At 40.3% G+C, this 21,440-nt stretch overlaps 1 protein-coding gene across 1 annotated transcript in view; it reads right to left on the minus strand.

Moving 5' to 3' along the window:
* HRH3 (histamine receptor H3) overlaps positions 1-8,131 on the minus strand; it is a 30,090-nt gene extending 21,959 nt beyond the window's left edge. The window contains exon 1 of the mRNA XM_070940114.1: positions 7,885-8,131. Within this exon, the coding sequence (XP_070796215.1) occupies positions 7,885-8,131 (247 nt within the window). The remainder of the gene's footprint in view (positions 1-7,884) is intronic.
* Positions 8,132-21,440: the final 13,309 nt, after the last annotated feature.

Below are 21,440 nucleotides of genomic sequence, written 5' to 3' on the forward strand. Positions count from 1 at the left end.
TGACTTTTCACCTACTTATTTTCCCTGGAGATAATATCCCCTAGGAGATGGGATGGGAGGGGGGAAATTCCTTTGAGCTGGAGCAGTAGATTAGGGGTAGAGTGACTTGGAAGATGGCCAATTAGTGCAGGGGAGTGGGGAACAGAAAGGGAGGGTTTTGGGTCTGGAAGTCAGTGTTGGCTACGATGGAGTCGGGTTAGAATGTCGTGCTTAATAAATGGGAGTTTTTTTCATCAAAGACTTTGTTTGAAATGCAATTTATTTGAGATGACCTCAAAACTTGACATAGTAAAGCTGTATATAAGTCTAAGTGCTATTGCTATTCTTCACTTACTTTTTTAAAAAACAGATTAACAGAGTTGGAAGGGACCTTGTAGGTCCTCTAGTCCAGAGGTCAGCAACCCATGGCTCTGGAGCCGCATGTGGCTCTTTCATCCCTCTGCTGCGGCTCCCCGTTGCTCAAAACATGCGTCACAACCGCCAATGTGCGACACCCTCTGGCACGTGATTTATTGAGCTTTTTTGACTCATTTGTTTTTTTTTCAGAGTTCAAAATGTTTTTGTGGCATGCAGAAATAAAAAATTGTTTTCTCTGTAGCAGTTCATTGATTACATAAATGCAACATGCTATAGTTTTTTTATACATAGCATAAAGGTAAAAAAACGATATATGCAGCATGATCTTCATTTTAGATTTCAAAAGGTTTTTGTGGCTCCCGGTGTTTTCTATGGGAAACGGGTCCAAATGGCTCTTTGAGTGTTTAAGGTTGCCGATCCCTGCTCTAATTCAACCCCCCCACCCAAACAGGAGACCCTACACCATTTCTGACAGATTGCAGTCCAATCTCTTCTTGAAAGCTTCCAGTGATGAAGCTCCCATCTTCTTGATGTTACTTCGATGTATTTTGATGTAACTTGATGTTACCTTACTAGGGTAACATCATCAATGCTGCTGTTGCTGTTACCTACCGTTGTAATGAAACATCTGCAAACATACAACCAAGCTCAGAGAGCATCAGGGAACCCACAGCTCAACCCTGAGCTACAGATACTCTCTTCTATTGGAGTGGTGAAGGTGCTGGGCTAGAAGTAAGAAGACTCGCATTCTGGTCTCCCTTTCCAACACAGAAACTCACTCCCTCTCAGCCCAAGAACAATGGAGTGCAGCAGTGAAAGTGTTTGACTAGCAGCAGGAAAACCTAAGTTGTATTTCACTATTAGCTATGCTCAGACCAGTCCCTCTCTCTTAGTCTAACCATCTCCACAAGGTTGTTGGTGTGTGGAAAAATGGAATAAGGGAATGCTATGTAGGCTACTTGAGTTTGTAAATGAAAGGTGCAATTGAAATTGGCTAAGCTCACAAATAATTTCCAGATGGCTGGGTGTTAATGGGAATTGACTAACCCATTGAGATGCCACCAGCTGGAAAAGGTTATCCTGGAATCCATTCCTTCAACAGCTTAAAATGGACAAGATGTTTTCAATATCAAATATATACTAAGGGCTCACAGAAAAAGGGGGAAATAGGATGTGTTTTGAGAGATAATTACTCATATTCTTCAATTGCCTCAACTTGCTTACTCTCAAACTTTAGACACGGATGAGTTCTTGAAGACTACAGCAGAAAGATAAGAATCTTGGAATACATCTGGCAAATTCTTGACTAAAACTAGCTGGTTTTATCCAATATGAAAATATAGGTAGGAAATGACCAGACTGAACTCAAGGGCAGGGTAAAATGCATCATCAGTCTGGAGTCTCTACACCCCCCACAAAAGAGACCTAAGTCTCCAAACCCCCTAAAGTCTGTTGACTCTTATCTGGCACCAATTTGCCTTCCTGGTTTGACATCACGATGAGATCAGACGGCAGGAGCGGGGCTCTGCAAACTTGCCCCAAATCTTCCTCGTTGGAGGGCCGCCCAAGGGGCTAAAGTCACTCTAGAGGGGTGATGAAGAAAGGAAGGGCACCCTGCAGGTCGCAGAGAGTGGCAGTTCTCCAACTGGACTCATTATGGCTGCCGTGAAGCCGGGGCAGCCAAAGAAACAACAAATATGCTGGAATGGTGTAGATGAACAGTGATTGGAATTGGGTAAGGTGATTTTCTTTTTATCTAGAACTTAACCCCAAAGAAAACAAACCCTGGAAAAGAAACTCTTTGAAATGCTTGTTTAAGCAGTGAATAATTACAGAGAGTAAAATTACAGTAGATCAGATTCTTGTGTATAGGTAGCATGAAATAAACTTGCAATGCTTTTTAACTCTATCCTAGTTCCTGACTTCTTGCTCCTGACAATATCTTTATAGCCTTTTATTCTGTTTATTCTCTTCTGAGGCATAAGTCACACTAGTGGGATGAGGATGCCAAAAGAATCAGTTGCTCCATATTTATCCATTCTTCATCAGAACTCTAATATGATCGCTCTTATCAAATCAGATTATCAGAGTTGGAAGGGACCTTGTAGGTCGTCTAATCCAACCCCCCACCCAAGCAGGAGAACTTACACCATTTTTGACAAATGGCAGTCCAATCTCTTTTTGAAAGCTTCCAGTGATGAAGCTCCCACAACTTCCGAAGGCAACTTCTGTTCCATTGGTTGATGGTTCTCACTGTCAGAAATTTTCTCCTTATTTGGAGGTTGAATCTCTCCTTGATCAGTTTTCACCCATTATTCCTTGTCTGGCCTTCGGGTGCCTTAGAAAATAGCTTGAACCCCGTCCTCTCTGTGGCAGCCCCTCAAATATTGGAAGACTGCTATCATGTCTCCCCTTGTCCTTCTCTTCACTAGACTTGCCATTCCCAGTTCCTGTAACCATTCATCATATGTTTTAGCCTCCAGTCCCCTGTGGTTGCTCTTCTCTGCACTCTTTCTAGAGTCTCAACATCTTTTTTATTGTGTGGTGATCAAAAGTGGATGCAGTATTCTAGGTGTGGTCTTACTATATTTGAAGGCAAAAGAAAGAAAATTAAAAACACAGCAGTTTCAGTTGTGGCTCTGTTCTGGAACAATCTTAAAGGATACGTTCCTAGCACTTATTTTGTTAACTTTTGGATGTAAAATAGAGGATATTTTACAGCATCTCAATTCCTTAATTTCCAATCCATGCAGCCTACCTGTGCCCAGCTTTGCAGCAAAAACCAATTATATACCTTTTAGGCAGTCATCTAACAGCTCTTTCACCGATAATACTCTTTTATATATGCAGGAATCATACAGAAAAGTATATTATATAACGCCAAAATCTACATATCAGGCTGAAAAGAATCCAAGTGCTGAAATTTCTGGAATCAACTTCTCACAGTATTACATGAACCCAAACTAAAGGCAAATTACTGCTACAAATAGCATAGTTCTATTGTGTGATTAAATCTCAGTGTGATTAAAATATTGTATTGTAAGGTTTATTATACCTGAGAGATAATTTGGGAAGACTCCTGATGCGTCTAAATAATTTGGCCAACCCCCTGCCAGCTTCACACCCTTTTGATATTCATATTCTTGCATAATATTGTTCTAGTCTAGTATTAAAAAATAACTCTGCAGTGAGATCTATTTTGCTTAATCCTCCTCTCTGCTTCCATCCTGAGACTATCAAAACAGACACTCTGGTTTTTCTAGAGATTTTACACTATAAATCTGATATCGGCCAAATGGATCTCTGCTTGATAGCACAGGACGTTCTCATGATCTCTTCAGCCTTCATGAAGTAGTAGAAGACATTTTTGGGTGAAGCGACAAAGAACATGGTTGTTTCATCAATGGAATAATTTTTTTTAATTATTATGGCAGAGAAAGAAGGAAGAACATGGAACATTTGTGTCTTGAAGGACTGGAAGTCATCCCAGGAAGGAGTTGCACGATGCATTATCCACAGCAGAAGAAATCCAGAGTATAAGAAATCCAATTAATAGCCAAAATGTTCATTGTTGACTACTCTAACTTTTTTCTTTTTTCTTTAACTGGTTTTCCCAGTTGCAATGTATGGGTGTGAAAGTTGGACCATAAGAAAGGCTGAGCATCAAAGAATTGAGGCCTTTGAATTATGGTGCTGGAGAAGACTCCTGTGAGTTCCTTGGACTGCAAGGTGAACAAACAAGTCAGTCCTAGAGGAGATCAACCCTGTCTGCTCTTTAGAAGGCCAGATCCTGAAGATGAAACTCAGATACTTTGGCCACCTAATGAGAAGGAAGGACTCACTGGAGAACAGCCTAATGCTGGGAATGATTGAGGACAAAAGAAGAAGGGGATGGCAGAGAATGGAGTGGCTGGATGGTAGAGGACAGGAAGTCCTGTAGGAAAGTTATCCATGAGATCGCAATGGGTCGGACACAACTTCACAACTAACAACAACAACTCTAACTTTCTAAGGAAAGCAGATCTAAGTGAGTGGTATCCATTAAGGGAAACAATATTTAGCAGTATTTCATAAGTAGTTTGAAAACATACCATTTTTAGAAAGAGTGAAGCAATCTGGCAAGCTCCAAGAATGGTGCATGGAATAAATGTCAACAAAGAATGAGAAAAAAATTCGTACATTGCGTAGGAAAAATCAATGCAATGAGGACAGAATTGGGAATAGCAGGATGTGGGCCGGGGGGAGAGAGCCTACTTGTAAAAAAGATTTGAACATTTTGGTGGATCGTGAATTGAAAATGAGCTAGCAATGTGATTGACATGCAGAAAATGCAGTCCTCTGCTACATTGACAGAAACATGATATCAAGATCAAGAGAAATCATCTTCCTCCCTATTTTTCATCAATCAGATCACACCTGGCATATTGTGCCCAGTTCTGGGTGCCATATTTGAAGAAGGACATTGAGGAGAATGCCTGGAGAGAAGCAGCCAGATGATAAGAAGCCCAGAGAGGTGAATTTATAAACAACAGTTGGAGGTATTGGATATGTTTATCTGCAGAAGAGGAGGCTGTGACAGAGACATAATGCGGTCTTGCAATATTCGAATGGCCATCATGTAGAAAATGAGAGTTGTTTAGATTTGTTCTAGGAGATAGAAGTTATATTACAGGAAAAAAATAGATTTTAATTGGATATCAAGGGGGAAAAATCCTAATAAAAACAACAGAATGAACTTTATCAGAAGATAATAGACCATTCTTTCTTGAAGGAGTTTAAATAAAAGCTAGATGGCCATTCCTTAGAAATGTTGTCATGGTGGATTTCTGTAGTGCGTAGGAGGTTAGATCGCCTCTAATGTTATTTTCAACCCTTATGTGCTATCATTCTATAAAATGCAGTAAAGAATGTGAAATGAAAGCATACTTCCAGCCTTCCACAGCTGGGAAGTGAATACAATGAAAAAAAGAAAGTCTTGTTTAATGAAAAGGAGGACTAGGGGTGACATGATAGCAGTGTTCTAATATCTAACAGGTTGCCATAAAGAAGAGGGAATTAAGCTCTTCGCCAAAATATCTGAAGGCAGAACAAGAAACAAGGAGAGAAGCAATCTAGAAATTTCTGAACACTAGAACAATTATTCAATGGAATGGCTTGCCTTCAGAAGCTGTGGGTGCTCCATCACTGGAGGTTTTTAAGAAGAGATTGGACAACCATTTGTCTGAAATGGTATAGGGGTTCCTGCCTGAGCAGGGGGGTTGACTAGAAGACCTTCCAAGGTCCCTTCCCACTCTGCTTTTATTCTGCCTGCTTCCCCTTAGTGAAAGTTAAGAATAGAGTCAGGTTGGAGTTCAAATAGGCATATCTTGTGATATGGATTCAACTTTCCCCTTGCTTTTTCCAAGCATTTTTCCAATTCATACATCTGATCTCTGTCTTTGGGTTTGTCCTATCCCCCCCAATTTTTCATCTCCATATAAATCAAACATGTCTTTATAGATGCAAACATATTTCATATCCAAGAAGTGCCCACCTGCAGGGTAAAAGATTTAAGAACCCTGGATTTAAATAGGTCTGCTACAGTTTGAAAATGACTTAATGTCCTTTAAGTGTGAGGACTTTCTTTTTAAATCAATCCATTTAGGATTTTGTGCCCGAAGCAATGTATTATTTTAAGTTGAAATGATTAAGTTGAATCCAGCTGTGAAGTGATTGAAAAGCAACATTTTTAGATAGCACTATTTCTATAGTAAAGAAAAATGTCCAATTACTTTCAATTAGTTATAAGTTCAATTTCTGCCCACAGGTTATTTGGGTGGGGTGGGGTGGGGTTATTTTGTGGTTTGATTGCTTTTTTTAAAAAAATCAACATAGACCTCCTTACTTCGATGTCATCCACGTGTATTTGGGTAGAAATCCTAAACCAAGCCAACATAGCCAGTAGCCAAATTGGATTTGGGCTGATGAAAGCGGTAGCTTACCACCCATTGACATTTCCAAATTACAGTGTTGGAAAGAACCTTTCGAGTTTTTCTAATATAGCCCGAATTTGGGAAGTCTCCAACATCATTAACAATGCTTTAAAAATATTTTACATGGCTGGCAGGATTTTCATAGCTCTGAAATGTATGAGCAGCTGTGCTTATTTCATAAGATTTAAGCATATTGTTTAAGCTGACCAGAGTCGCCTTTTGGGGGAGATGGACGGCATATGAATTTAATACATAAATAAAAATAAATAAACATTATTACATACATCTAAATGGATTATAACCTGAAGTTTTCAACTTCCCGAATCTGTACTTTTTAAAGATGCTGCAAAAAAATACATCTGCAGCCTCTTGCCATTTTAACAACGGCTGTGGTATAGGGATCACTGGATTAGAAGATCAAATATATCCAAATCACTTGGGGTTAGTTCAGCCCATTCTTTCTCTCAAGGGGAAAAATTGGAGGAGATAGTATTATGTATACCGCCTTGTTTCAGGAGCAAAGAATTGCTGTAAATCTAACAAATAACCCATTAATATTTATGGTGCAAAAAACATTGAAAGATTTCTTCCTTTCCTCTTCCTGTTGAGTGTGTCTTGTGTCCAGAGAAATCATCTGCAGAACATAGTTAAATGACAGCCTGCTGGCAAGCTTTCGTGAAATTGTTCAGGAATTTCACATGCTTACGCAAGAGCATAGCAGAACAGCAACAATGAGGAGTCCTTAATCCTCTCTGAGCTTGGTTGTTTTCTTGCAGACTAATCAAGAAGACGATCAACCTGGAACTAAGGAGAAATTTCCTGACAGTGAGAACAATCAACCAGTGGAACCACTTACCTCCAGAAGTTGTGGATGCTCCAGCACTGGAGGTTTTTAAGAAGAGATTAGACAACCATTTGTCTGAAATGGTATAAGGTTTCCTGCCTGAGCAGGGGTTTGGACTAGAAGACCTCCAAGGTCCCTTCCAACTCTGTTATTCAGACGTTTCATTGCCCAAACTAGGTAACATCATTAGTGTTTGGGTAATGAAAGGTCAACAAGAAAACAACCAAGCTCAGAGAGCATCAAGGACCCCTCGTTTCAAATCTTGAGCTGCAAATATTCTCCTTTGAAGATGGACAGCGGTACAAATATGGGTGGATTTTGGAGTCAACTCCAGATATATCAGAATGGAGACCCAACCGGGAGGTGAATCGGGGAAATCCCTACTAAGCAGGTATATACAAAAGTATGAAGGCTATTGCTTAACGCATTGTAAGCCGTCCTGAGTCTCCGGAGAAGGGCGGCATATAAATCGAACCAATAAATAAATAAATAAATAAAATCCTGACCAACGACTTTGGTAACCCGGAGGAGTTGAAAACCTATTACAAAACTCAGAATGGTGGGGGAACAGATGATCAGTCTCAGGCCCGGAGTTGTATGTTAAAACTGAAGGGCACCCAACCCAATAAACCCCCGAGAGTCCAAAAACGCTTGAAACCTGATGGTGATCTCTGGATGAAGAGAAGTGGAAAACCAGGTGAGGTACTTTACCTACTAGGAAATCGGAGATGGCCAGGTTCAGGAGGAAATAATTGTTCTGCGTCCTCAAGCTGGAGTCCACCACGAAGGCCAGCATCACTAGTGCGTTGCCCACCACGGTGGCCACGATCAGCAAAGCCATCAGCACCGCCAAGGCGATGGTCCAAGTCGTGGAGAACTGGCCGGCGAAATCTTCTCCCTGCGCTTTCTCCGAGCTCTCCGAATCGTTCAGAGCCCGGGCGCTCGAGGAGCTGTCCATTTCAGCACCATGCGCCCTCCGCGACTCAAACGCCCGGGCGAAGTCGCGGCGCCATCGTCAGTTGCGAACGGGTTATATATTATTTACATGTATTATAGCCGGCCAACTCGATGGACTGTGAGCGGCTCTACCTGGCGGGACTTGCCTCTGACGGACGGAGGGAGTCGGAGATAGCCGCTTCGGCATTGCGCCCTTAGCCGGTTCTCCCTTTCTGGATCTCCGCAGATCGGCCGCTAAGGCAAGCCTCGATCCTAAGCGGCAGTTTTTCTTTCTCGAGTTCTCAGTGAAATAGTAATAATTTATTTTTTTTAAATCTAGTGTTTTTTTCTTCTTCTTTCCGTCGCTTTCCGGTTCTTTCTCCCTGTGAGATTATAGGGGTTTTTTCCCCCCTTTCCCTGAAACTCAGCCTTTCCTTTCTCCTTCCTCCCACTTCTTCTCCTGACGGGGGGGAAAAGAGAGGGAACGGCAGGAGTGGAGGAAAGGATGCGGAGGGGTGTGTGAGTGGGGGCTGACTATACTATTTGCAGCAGCTGCTTTGCTCAGCGTCGGAAGTGACTGACTCCTGGCCAAAACGAAGAGTTTTCTCCGAAAGGGTGGAGCCAAGTTGGAAAAATAATTGCTGAATAAATCTGAGAGTCTAGGGGCTAGGCTTTGGTTTCGGACAGTGTCAGGTTGAGCAGTCATTGGCCTCTCAGCCAGCTTCAGAGCCAGCCACTGCTCCTCTCCCTTCCCGTCTGCTCCCTTATTTCTGCCTTTCAAGCATCTCCAAGCAAGCTTCAAGCAGGCATTAGGAGCAAGTCAACCAATGGGACGGGTCTGTTTGCTTTGGGATAAGGTTGATGAATTGTCAATAGGCCCAGTCATGGGGAAAAAAGCTGATTAGAGGAAATAAGATCTTGTAATCTCATTCAGTACTGTGAATGGTTAATATCAGCCCCTGAATGAAACCATACAGACAATCAAATAAGCCATAAGCAGTTTAATGGCCTGGGTTTGATGCTATGCATAGCCAAAAGGAACTTAAAAGAAGTCACGCTAACCGTGTTTAATACATTGTTCCAATGTATTAACCTTTCATGACCTCGATCAGTAATTTGTATCAACACAGCCTGCTTGTGTGCGGTTGTATATGTGCAAAATAGCAATAACAGAGTTGGAAGGGACCTTGGAGATCTTCTGATCCAACCCCCTGCTCAAGCAGGAAACCCTATAAACATTTGAGACAAATGGTTGTCCGGTCTCTTCTTGGAAACCTTCTATGATGGAGCAGCCACAACGTCTGGAGGCAAGTCGTTCCACTGATTAATTGTTCTGTCAGGAAATGCACGTATGAGTGATCACTACTGAAACCTCATCAAGCCTCAGCCATTTGATTTATATATAGCACTTATAGTATCCAAAGCCCATTGCGTGTTTAACTACATCGGGTAAAGAAGTAGCAGATTCATTCCTGCAACATGCTAAGTTTGGTTATGGTTATCATATGTATATTTAATGTATTTTTGGGCCTGGGCCATTTGTACTTCAATGAGTTTTGCAAAGCCAGAAACTGTATGAATTCAGTAAAATCAGGATTAAGTGTGTATCAGATTATACATCGGTGGAGAAAATAAACAGGATTTTTGCTTTCTAATTTACTGTATTCTGAAATTAGGACTAAAAAATTAAGCCTACCATATCTAGACCACTAGTAGATTGCAGTATCAAGGCTCAGAAAACTGTAAAATAAATTTATTCAGCAAGTCATTTAAAAATAAAAAAAATTACAACAACAAAAACTGTGTGTATGGGTGTGGGTGTATGCACACATACTCCAAAAACATCAAGTACATTAAACATAATGTCAAGGTGAATACCTTTAAAACACTGCAAACTCCAAGGCCTGCCAGAAATCTATTTTTTGATGCTCTGCACTCTAGAAAAATGGAGAAATGGTCTTGTACGACATTCACTCCATGATTTAAAGAATGCTATTATACCATTAGAAATTGTTGAGAATATTTGTAACTCGGGTTGTAGTTTTGGCAGCAGTCTGTTCCCCGAGCTTGCTATTTATCTTCCTGACCCTCTACCAAGGGATCCATCAACAAACACATTGGCTTTGAGCCAGCATATGTACCAGTGGTGGATTCCACTTACCTTTGCTACCGAATCGCTCGCGCACACTTTGCTCGTGTGCACACCACTTCTGCGCATGCACAGAGCATATTTGATGATGTCCGGGTGAGTGGGTGGAGCCTCCCGCCGCCCTACTACCAGTTCGCCCAAATCGTTAGCAACCCGCCACTGATATGAACCAGTAAGGAAATGGACCACTTGAATCACCAATCAGCGACAGAACCAACCACCTCCCTTACCAGTTGAATTTTGCACCTCACAACCAGTCACTTCACCCAAAACCCTGCTGAAGATGTTACCAAGTTTGATAACAAAATGTCCAGAAGCTAAACAGCAAGCTCGAAGAACAGACCGCTGCCAAAAAGCTATTATATCCTGTCCCACTCTTGTAATGCTTGAAGCATGAAAGCTGAGAAGACTCAAATACAAGTTCCTTGCAGTCGGCATTCGTTCAGATTTACCACTTTCAACTAGCCCTTCCTAATAGACCTTAGAAGGGCTGTGTCAAGGTTCCTACTAATGAACCCAAGCAAATCAGAACTCCGAAGCCACTTGCTTCCTCAAAAAACTTCTTTATTGGGTGCATCATATTGGCACACTTAGTGGAAAACCAACTCTGAATCTTTCCTGCAGTTTCAGCATAATTAAAACCAGTAATAACCCCTTCCCCAAGTGTCACTGGTCACATTGGCAAACTAGGTTAATGGGTGGGTTGCTCAGGCACTCTTCTCTTCCTTCCTCTGTCCCCTGGGAGATGATCTTGGTTCCCACTAGAAAGATCTATGTTGTGTCTAGTAAGACATTCAAGCTCCTTCCCACTCCCACATTGTGTGGCAACGATAAACTAGGAAAATGGCTTCTGCCAGGTTCAATTCGGTGTTGACAGTTAAGGCATTAAACCATGTAGAGTTCTAAAACTTGATTGGCAACCAATTGCAACTCTCCTAATCGTGATGTTCTGTGAATGAACATAAGTACTCTCATAGCTACCGAGGCATACCATCCACCACCTCAAGCTTGCAAATAGTTCTCATGGGTTGCCCTATGAAGAGCAAATTGCAGTGATCCAGTTCTGAGGTGACAAGGGCATGATTGAATGAGAATATTTCTATTTCCAGAAGTGTCTGCAACTGGCACAGAAGATGTAATTGTGTGACATTCTCCTTGCTACCTTCACCAGCTACTAAAATAGGAGAGATGGCTTCAGAGCTTCTGAGACATCTCCAACTAGGGAAGGAGAATTACTTTGCTGGGAATCAAAGGAGGATCCTGATCAAAGAAGGATTATTTAATTTAGTTTTGTTTTAGGCATTCTTCTTCTTCCTGTTAACTACTTTGTCACTAATATAACATACAGTTATACATACAATTTAATATAACATTAAATTGATTTTAAATTGATTTTAAATTGGGTTGTTTTAATTTACGGCCAGAACATTTAATTATTTTAATACTGTTTTTTAAATTTTGTATGCTTTGTTTTTACTTAGGCTGTGCACCGCCCTGAGTCCTATTGGAGAAGGGTGGTATAGAAATTTAAACAAATAAATAAATAAAATAAAGAAGACATACAGAAGTAGATTTAGTAGTTTAAAGAGGGCCTGTTTTGCAAGGGGTGGAAACTAATGCTGTAGTAATGTACTACCGTGTTTCCCCCAAAATAAGACCCTGTCTTATATTTTTCTGAATCCTGAAATAAGCGCTTGGCCTTATTGCCATGCACTCAAAAACCCGATTGGACTTATTATCAGGGGATGTCTTATTTTGGGGGAAACAGGGTAATCTATATTCAACTAGAGGGGATAATATGTATATATGTAGTGTGGGGATTTTTTATGTACCTTTTTAATATTTTGATTGTTTTGTGTTTTTGTCCTTTTTTTCTTTTTTTTCTTCTTTTGGTAGAAATAATTAGCTTACAAACCCATCTGATCTAAACTTGTCTCACCCCATGCACAAAACACCACAGATATATAACTGCCTATCATTAGCATGGTGCATCAGGTGAGCTCAATCCATCTCCAGCCAAAAAGCCCTACTAAGCAGGTATATACAAAAAGTATGAAGGCTATTGCTTAATGCATTGTAAGCCGCCCTGAGTCTCGGGAGAAGGGCGGCATATATAAATCAAACTAATAAAATAAATAAATAAAATAAACCATCTTTCTATGTATTGTATGAGCAAAATAATAATAATAATAATAATAATAATAATAATAAAAAACTAGGAATGATTTGAAGCTGTTTGGTAAAACAAAAGCTGAACTGAATTTATTAATTGAAAACACAAAAGAATTCAGCCAAGACATTGGTATGCAGTTTGGAATTGACAAATGTGCAACAATAGCAACCAAAGCAGGCAAGATCATAGAAGAGGATGGAATAGAACTAGAGAATGAAGAAATGATAAAGGCAGTAAAATCAGAAGGCTACAAGTACTTGGGGATTTTAGAAGCCTCTGACTTAATGCATAATAAAGTCAAGGAATTAACTTCAGCCAAGTACATTCGGCGAATTCGTAAGATATTAATGTCCAAATTGAGTGGAGGAAACATTATAAAAGCCATAAATACCTGGGCTATACCTGTGATTAGATACTCTGCAGGAATAATTGACTGGACCCAGATGGAGTTAGACAATTTGGACAGAAAAACAAGGAAGCTTATGACAATGAATCATGCCTTGCACCCTAAAAGTGATGTTGACCGATTATATTTACCAAGAGCAGAGGGTGGTCGAGGACTCCTACAAGTAAAGCAGACTGTGGAAGAAGAAAAATGCAGCTTGAATGATTACATCCAGAAAAGTGAAGAACCAATGATTAAGGAAGTAAATAAAGGAGGCCTTTTAAAGACAACTAAAACAAAAGCAGAATATAAGAAATAAGTAATTGAGCAGCGAGCTGAAAATTGGAAACACAAAGCTCTGCATGGCCAATACTTGAAAAGTATTGAAGGCAAAGCTGACCAGAAACTAACTTGGAACTGGTTAAGATCAGGAGTACTGAAAAAAGAAACAGAAAGCTTTATTTTGGCAGCTCAAGAACAAGCCCTAGCCACAAACTGCATGAAGGCAAAAATTCAACATGTTACCACCAACAGCAAATGCCGCCTCTGCAATGAGAAAGATGAGACAGTCGACCACCTGATCAGTGGGTGCAGCAAAATTTCACAAACTGACTACCTACAACGCCATGACTGTGTTGCTAAGATCATTCACTGGAAATTGTGCCAGAAGTTTGGATTTGAGTACAGCAAAAACCACTGGGAACATCAGGTTGAGAAAGTTTTAGAGAATGAGAAACTCAAGATCTTGTGGGACTTTAGGATTCAGACTGACAGGCACTTGGTCCACAACACACCTGACATAACAATAGTTGAAAAGAAAAAAGTATGGTTCATTGACATTGCAATACCTGGTGATGCACGGATTGAAGATAAGCAGCAAGAAAAAATCACGAAGTACCGGGATTTGCAAATTGAAGTTGAGCGACTGTGGAAAAAGAAATTGTGTGTTGTCCCGATTGTAATTGGAGCCCTTGGAGCAATACCCAAAGGGCTACCCCGCTATTTAGAAATTCTAAATTTGCCAGACTTGAACATTTTGACTCTACAAAAAACCAGCTTACTCGGAACAGCTTACATCCTCCGACAATACCTTAACAGTTCCTAGGTCCTTGGTTAGGACTCAAGCTGCTGAGCTATTAACCAGCCTCAAAGGCTGTGAATCTCACTAAAGATTAAATAATAATAATAATAATAATAATAATAATAATAATAATAATAATAATCTAGGAATCCTATTGTATTGTTTAAATTAGTCAACTCCCACAACTGGGATCTGAACCTAGTCTTTCAAAATTAATTATATCATGTATGCCATTGTTAAGGAATAACCCTTGAGTAGCAAGGGTGTGCACATGAAAGTGGTTGAGAGTAGTTATGAATAAGCACAGTCACCACACAGATACACTAAGTCGTGTTATAGTTTACACAGTCCAATAAACAAAGTCTTCATACCAGTCGTATTAATCATACACAGTAAACAGTTCTTCTAGAGTTGCAAACAGTAAGACACTAAGTCAGATAGAGATATCAGAGAGCAAGATCAACAAAGAGCTATGTTTCTAGCTTCCTTATAAGGACATTGGCAATAGAGCTAACCAATCAGTACACAGTATGATGCAATATAACAGTCTTAAAGCTATACAATATAATACAATATAATGCAAACATACATTGATGGTTTATATATTGCCAACCTAACAAGTTAGGTAATAGTCATATTCCTAACAGCCATCATAATACATTGAGATTTTTGAGGACACCAAGATGTTTCAAGGACAGCAGCTCATGGTCAACAGCAAGGAGTAGTTTTTGAGAGCTTCCATTCAACTAACGCATTAACATTCTCTTTGCTTCCTTGAAGGCATTCTCCTTCTACCTTCTTGGCCTCCTCCTTCTTCTTTTCATGGTGTTTGAGAAAATGTCATGGGTCTAGAGGCAGTCAGATCAATAAATGTAGAGAGCACAAAAAGCAATACAGTTGCCCTGAAGCAAGTTCATATCTGCGATGTTTTTTTAAAAAAAGTGAGTAATATCTTAGTGTCATTCAGGTAAGACCAAGCTAGAGAGTTCTTGGATCAATACAGACTGACATCAACTGATGTTGTCCTGCGAATGAACATGATTGAAAGCGGTAACTACCATTTCAACCACCATTTGAGACTCAAAACAAATTTGCTGGTTTTGCAGCTCTGATTACTTACTCTAATTCCACCATAGGAAATTCCATAATGTACAACCGCAATTGAGTAGAGTAGAGTAGGATAGGATAGGATAGGATAGGATAGGATAGGATAGGATAGAATAGAATAGAATAGAATAGAATAGAATAGAATAGAATAGAATAGAATAGAATAGAATAGAATAGAATAGAATAGAATAGAATTTTTTATTGGCCAAGTGTAATTGGACACACAAGGAATTTGTCTTGGTGCATATGCTCTCAGTGTACATAAAAGAAAAGATTGAGCCCAAAATGTCCATTGTTAAGCAAAACAGTTAAGTGAATTGTGCCCAATTGTGCTACCTTTTTGCCAGGGTTGTTCAGGGAATCATTGTAGTTGTTAAATGAATCAGTGGTCATTAAGAAAATTTAGCTTCCCCCCCGTTGACTTGGCTTGCCAGAAGACCAATAGGAAGGTTGCAAACTGCAGTCACACAACCCTGAGACATTACAACTGTTCAATCAACATTTTTTAATTGAATTATAAGGTATTATAAAATACAAAATAAATAGAAAATTGGGTGGGGTGGGATGAAGGAGAGGAGAAGTGAGGAAAGATAAGAAAAAGAAGAAAAAGAAGCACTGACTTCCGACTCTCTCTGTTACAGTAAAATAAGACACTAACATCAAATCGCAACTTTTTGCTTTTTCATAATAATATGAACAAGTCATTTCTATAAGGATCTATCAGTCTAATCGGTAAAACCCAAAGTCAAATTTTCATTCTTTTCCACATCAACCACGAAGTTTGGAAGCGGTCTCCATGTGGAAACAAAAGTACTTATGTTCTTTCCTTTAATCAAAGTAGTCGATTTTGCCATTTCAGCCAACTCCATCACATCATCATCATCATCATCTTTTACCGACCCCATAATTCTTTGTGGGGTGGATTCTGGGCAACTGAATGGAGCTAGCAGAGTGTTTAATGGCCGGATGCCCTTCCTGTCACCAATGTGGAGTTTTGTTCAGCAGATATATTCTCATTGTGCCCAGAGAGAGAGAGAGGGGGTGGGAGGGAGGGAGGGAGAGAGAGAGAGAGACGGAGCGCTAAGTCCATCGCATGACATGTTGTAAATACATGCCAGTTGCCAAGCCCCCAAATTCTGATCACATGACCGTGGGGATGCTGTAAGTGTAAGTCGCTTTTTTCCATGCCTTTGTAACTTCGAACAGTAAACAAATAGATGTAAATTGAGGATTGCTTGTACAGTATACGGCTCCTGTTCTTCCAATGCATGGTTCTGAATTGGACCTGTAAGTTCAGGCTATGTTCAGTTTGACTGTCTTTCTCACATTAACTTCTAGTTTTTAGGTTAGAAACTGTTAGAGTTTGCAGCAATCCAACCAGCACCCAAGTAAACAATTCAGCAGGATTCATTTATATAAGAAGCTTCTTTATATACAACACCATACAGCAGAAGCCAGAACCAGAACTCAGAATCCAGAAGTACAGAAATATAATACACAGAAACTATATAATACAGAGGAATGATAATGCAAGGACCAACCAACTCTTTTATACATAACAGTCAAGCTAAGCCACGCCCAGGCTCTGAGCCGTCTGAGTCATCAAACAGTCCCCATTGGCTGACTTGTTACCATGTCTATTCCAATTCATGAACTCTCACACACCGACAGAACCATGTTTTTTAGATGACAATGCTGATTTGTCCCGAACATCTGAAAAAACAAGGCTCTGCATTATGATGTACAAAGCCGGGTTCCTTTCTTAGAACTTATTACATTTTAAGATCATCTTTCTTTAGGGAAGGGACAGAATCAAGCTAATAGCATCCGAGCTGGAAGAATTTCTCCTTTCAAATGAGCTATTTTCCGAAGGAGCTCAACTGTCGGCAGTTTTTTGAAAATGTGATGCCCGGAACAAAACCTTCTCTTTCAAACGCAGCCTTGCCAACATCGAAGAGAGAGGAATTATTACATCTTGTGATTTTGAAATTATGTGTCTCTTAATGCAGTCTGAATTAGCTCATTTAGCAGAGCCATATTATACTGATGGCTCAACTACTTTCTTAAGCATTCTCGTTTTCTCATCCACTACTCTTGCCAGCCAGCCTCCACCTCAATCTAATTTCTTTTCTTTTTCTTCTTCTTTACTACGTTCCTTGCCTAAAAGTAGCACCACTGTTATCTCTTCTTTGGGGGTTAGGTTTAACAATCCAGTTGATCTGGATGCTGCACCAAATGTACGAAAAAAAGGGAGTGCTGATGTGTTAATAATTAAAAGCGATATACAAATAACAAAAAAGGATGCGGTGGTTCAGTGGCTAAGACACTTTCAAAAATAGCTATCAGTTTTGCAATCTCTCTGCAAAAAGCAGCCTCTTTTCTATGAGAGATTTTTGTGTGTGCGTCTTTTAATGACCCCGTAATCCCTGTATAGCTGTATATGGGAAAACTCTGGTGAAAGAACTCTGCTGGGTAGTGGAAGGCAAAAGAGAAGAGAGAAGGGGCAAATAGGAGGAACAGGTGTAGCAACGTTATTTTAAAAATCGCCCTACAAAAATGAGACTTTTAAAGCAAAAATAATTGATGATAAGCCTAGCAGAAGCTCCACGCATCTATTTTATAACTCATTTTCCAAAAGAACGATGAAAGGAAGAAAGAATTTGCTGCATTGATATAGGATGCTGCAGAGGCTGAAAAAATGGGGCGAGTTTCTTATTGTATGGCTTCTCAGGAGGGGAAGGAGGAGGAAGAGAAGGAGGAGGAAGAAGAAGAAGAGGAGGATGAGGAAGAGAAGGAGGACGAGGAGAGGAGGAGGAGGAGGAGGAGGAAGATGAAAGATTAGGAAAAACTTAGATAATTCAATCTAAAATAACTTTCTCCAAACTGGGTTTAAATATGTTGGACTTTAATTTCCAAGGACCCGAATATCGCCACATTGGAAAGGACTGTTTTGGGGAAGACAGGCTTAAAGATACGTAGGAAGGAGATAGATAACCTCGCCAAGTGTAACTTTTACTTCTGTAAAATGAGCTATGAAAAACATGGGGTCCCTACCAACAGCTTTGTAAGTCCTTCCCCTTTGCAAAAATAAAGACGTGCCGCTATTTTAAAAAAATGCACGGGGCAAGGCTGGCTATTGATCCAAATACGTCTGTAAAGAAGCAGTAACTCGACTTGGCCCTTTCAGATTAGAAAAGGCTGAAAGGCTTGTAGCTATGTTGCCGTGTGGACATTGGGTGTCACTGTCTGCTTCTAATCTCTAGCGGCTCAGGACTGTAGACAAATTAAAACCCAGGGTAGGGAGGGGAAAACAGTAAATTAATAGTGGTAGGTTAAAAACAAAAGAGCAAAGAGTTTACAAAACACTTGGTTATGTCCAGAGGTGGGATTCACTTACCTTCTCTACCGGTTCGCAAATGTGAGCACACACGCAAACCTATGCACATGCACATGGCCTTCTGCGCATGCGCAGTAGTTGCACATTACATCCGGGTGGGTGGGCGGAGCCTCCAGCAGTCACCGCTACCAGTTTGCACAATTCAGAGAAAACTGGTTGAATCCCACTATTGGTTATGATGAATAAAACGTAGGAAGCAGATATCAAAACGTGAGAAGCTCTATTAGAAATTATTATAGTATCTTGCTCTGTGCCGTCCTTTGATCAAAATAAAACATCTTTTTCTCTTATTGATTTATTTATTACATTTTTACGCCGCCCATCCCTGGTGTTGCAGTGAATTAAAAGGCAGTACAGGTAGATCTCAACTTACGACCACAAACCAGATCGACATTTCTTTCGCTAAGTGAGACATTTGTTAAATGAGTTTTGCCCCCATTTCACGACTTTTCTCGCCACAGTGTATAAGTTAGTAATCCTGTTGTTAAGGGAGTTGCTAAGGCTTCCCCATTGACTTTGCTTGTGAGAAGGTCGCAAAAGTGGATCACAAGACCATAGGACACAGCAACGGTCATAAATCTGAACCAGTTGCCCAGCATCTGAATTTTGATCGCATGAGCATGAAGATGCTGCAACAATCATAAGTGTGAAAAACGGTCACAGACACGTTTTTCAGTGCCGCTGTAACTTTGAACTTAAGGCTTAAGGTTGACTCAGCCTTCCATCCTTCTGAGGTCAGTAAAATGAGGACCCGGATTGTTGGGGGCAGTATGCTGACTCTGTAAACCGCTTAGAGAGGGCTGTAAAGCGGTATATAAGTGCTATTACAATCGCTCGCTCCCCTACAAGGTCACTCTGGTCGACTTACCTGTTTATCAGCAAGGTATCCTGTATTACCTTTATAATCTAAACATTCTTTTTCATCAAGAAGGCTGTCTCTACACACTATATATAACTTATATAGGGTAGGCCAATGGTGGGATTCAAATTTTTTACTACCGGTTCTGTGGGCGTGGCTTTGTGGGCATGGCAGGGGAAGGATACTGTAAAATCTCCATTCCCTCCCCACTCCAGGGGGAAGGATACTACAAAATCCCCATTTCCTTCCGATCAGCTGGGACTCGGGAGGCAGTGAATAGATTGGGGGCGGGGCCAATCAGAGGTGGTATTTACCGGTTCTCCTAACTACTCAAAATTTCCACTACCAGTTCCCCAGAACTGGTCAGAACCTGATGAAACCCACCTCTGGGGTAGGCATATTTTATATTATTTGGAAGGCACTGTCACAAAATGGTTGCTACAGGGAGGCCTACATACACACCACAGGCTAACCAAAAAACAAAACAAAACCAGAATTAAGAACAAGGTTAGAACGATACCTAATTTTACCAATATGCTTATTGTTACATAAGCATCTACAGTATGTTTTTTGTAAATTCTAACTCAGAGATGACATAAGCCCCAATGCATTTTTTGTTTTAAAAAACAGCATCCTGCAATTTGTTGTCTTGTCAAAAGAATGAGTCACGTCTGAAATTGGATCTGTATGAGGCAAGTAAGCCACTTTGTTTGTGAAGAAAGCCCCCAAGTGCATCTAACCATGGCTGTTTTTCATTGTTTGGATTATCTTCTCCATGTTGGTGGGGTTTATCTGAAGCATCATCTTTGAGGTGATGAAAACAAACTGAATGTGTGACCAGAATAATTTCTGCCACTTCCGAACTACATGACGAACATAAACACTTGAAAAACGCCCCGGCTCTTAACTTCCACGGTTATTCTTTGCAGACAGCGAATTCAAACACTAGAGGAAAAGTATAGTATTTATTAACTGGTGATATTAGATAGATAGATAGATAGATAGATAGTGAGAGAGAGAGAGAGAGAGAGAGAGAGAGAGAGAGAGAGAGAGAGGGAGAGAGGGAGAGAGATGGATGGGTGGATGGGTGGATAGATGATAGATAGGCAGGCAGAGCAGAGAGAGAGAGAGAGAGAGAGAGAGAGAGAGAGAGATACAGTAGATAGAGATGGATGGGTGGGTGGATGGATAGATGATAGATAGGCAGGCAGAGCATAGATAGAGAAAGAGAGAGAGAGAGAGAGATACAGTAGATAGAGATGGATGGGTGGATGGATGGATGGATAGATGATGGATAGGCAGGCAGAGCATAGATAGAGATAGATAGATAGGTAGGTAGGTAGGTCGGTCGTCGATAGATAGACAGATATAGAGATTGGCAGGCAGACCAATAGATAGATGATAAATAGATGATAGATATAGATAGATAGATAAGATGATAGATAGATAGATAGATAGATAGATGATAGATAGATAGATAGATAGATAGATAGATAGATAGATAGATGGATGATAGATATGGAATATATCTTTATCTTTACATTATCTTTTATATATAACTGAAGGTGATAAACATACTTAATGCTCCTTAATCCTCCTTCTATTCTCTACGTAATAACAATCCTGTGAGGTAGGTTGGGCTGAGAGAGAGAGATCGACATCCAGCTGGCATGACATCTTTGATTCCTCCATCTCTGTTCTGCCTGACAAGTTCACAAATAGTCCAAGGTCAATACCACAAAAGGAACTCATGATAAAATATTTTAAGCAAAGGGACAGCCCAGTCCAGGGTTCAAGACACATGTAATGCACGTAAAGCATCAGCAGATCCAGGAAAAAATTAAGAATTTCAGTTTAACTGAGTAATGGATTGTTCTGTTCTCACTACATGTTAGTCTGTGTGCAGCTCGACATGCAGCTAAAACCACCTATCCTCCAATAAAACAGATTGTGTGCGTAAATCTGAATGCTTTATTGAAAGAACAGGATATGGTGAAACTGGGGAAAATAGGGATACATACAATGAGGACCAAATACAAGATAGACCGTATTAAGTTACTGCTGAACATAACAATTAATAAATGTAAGTAATTAAAATCTCACCAGCTTGACTCTGTGTGTGGGATGTGGGTTTGTTCTTGGATGACCATGTGCCACAGATTAAGATGGATGTTTCTTTG

Source organism: Pituophis catenifer, unplaced genomic scaffold (genome assembly GCF_029215685.1).
Source record: "Pituophis catenifer annectens isolate HBS135680 unplaced genomic scaffold, rPitCat1.0.hap2 SCAF_3, whole genome shotgun sequence".
Taxonomy (NCBI): Eukaryota; Metazoa; Chordata; class Lepidosauria; order Squamata; family Colubridae; genus Pituophis; species Pituophis catenifer.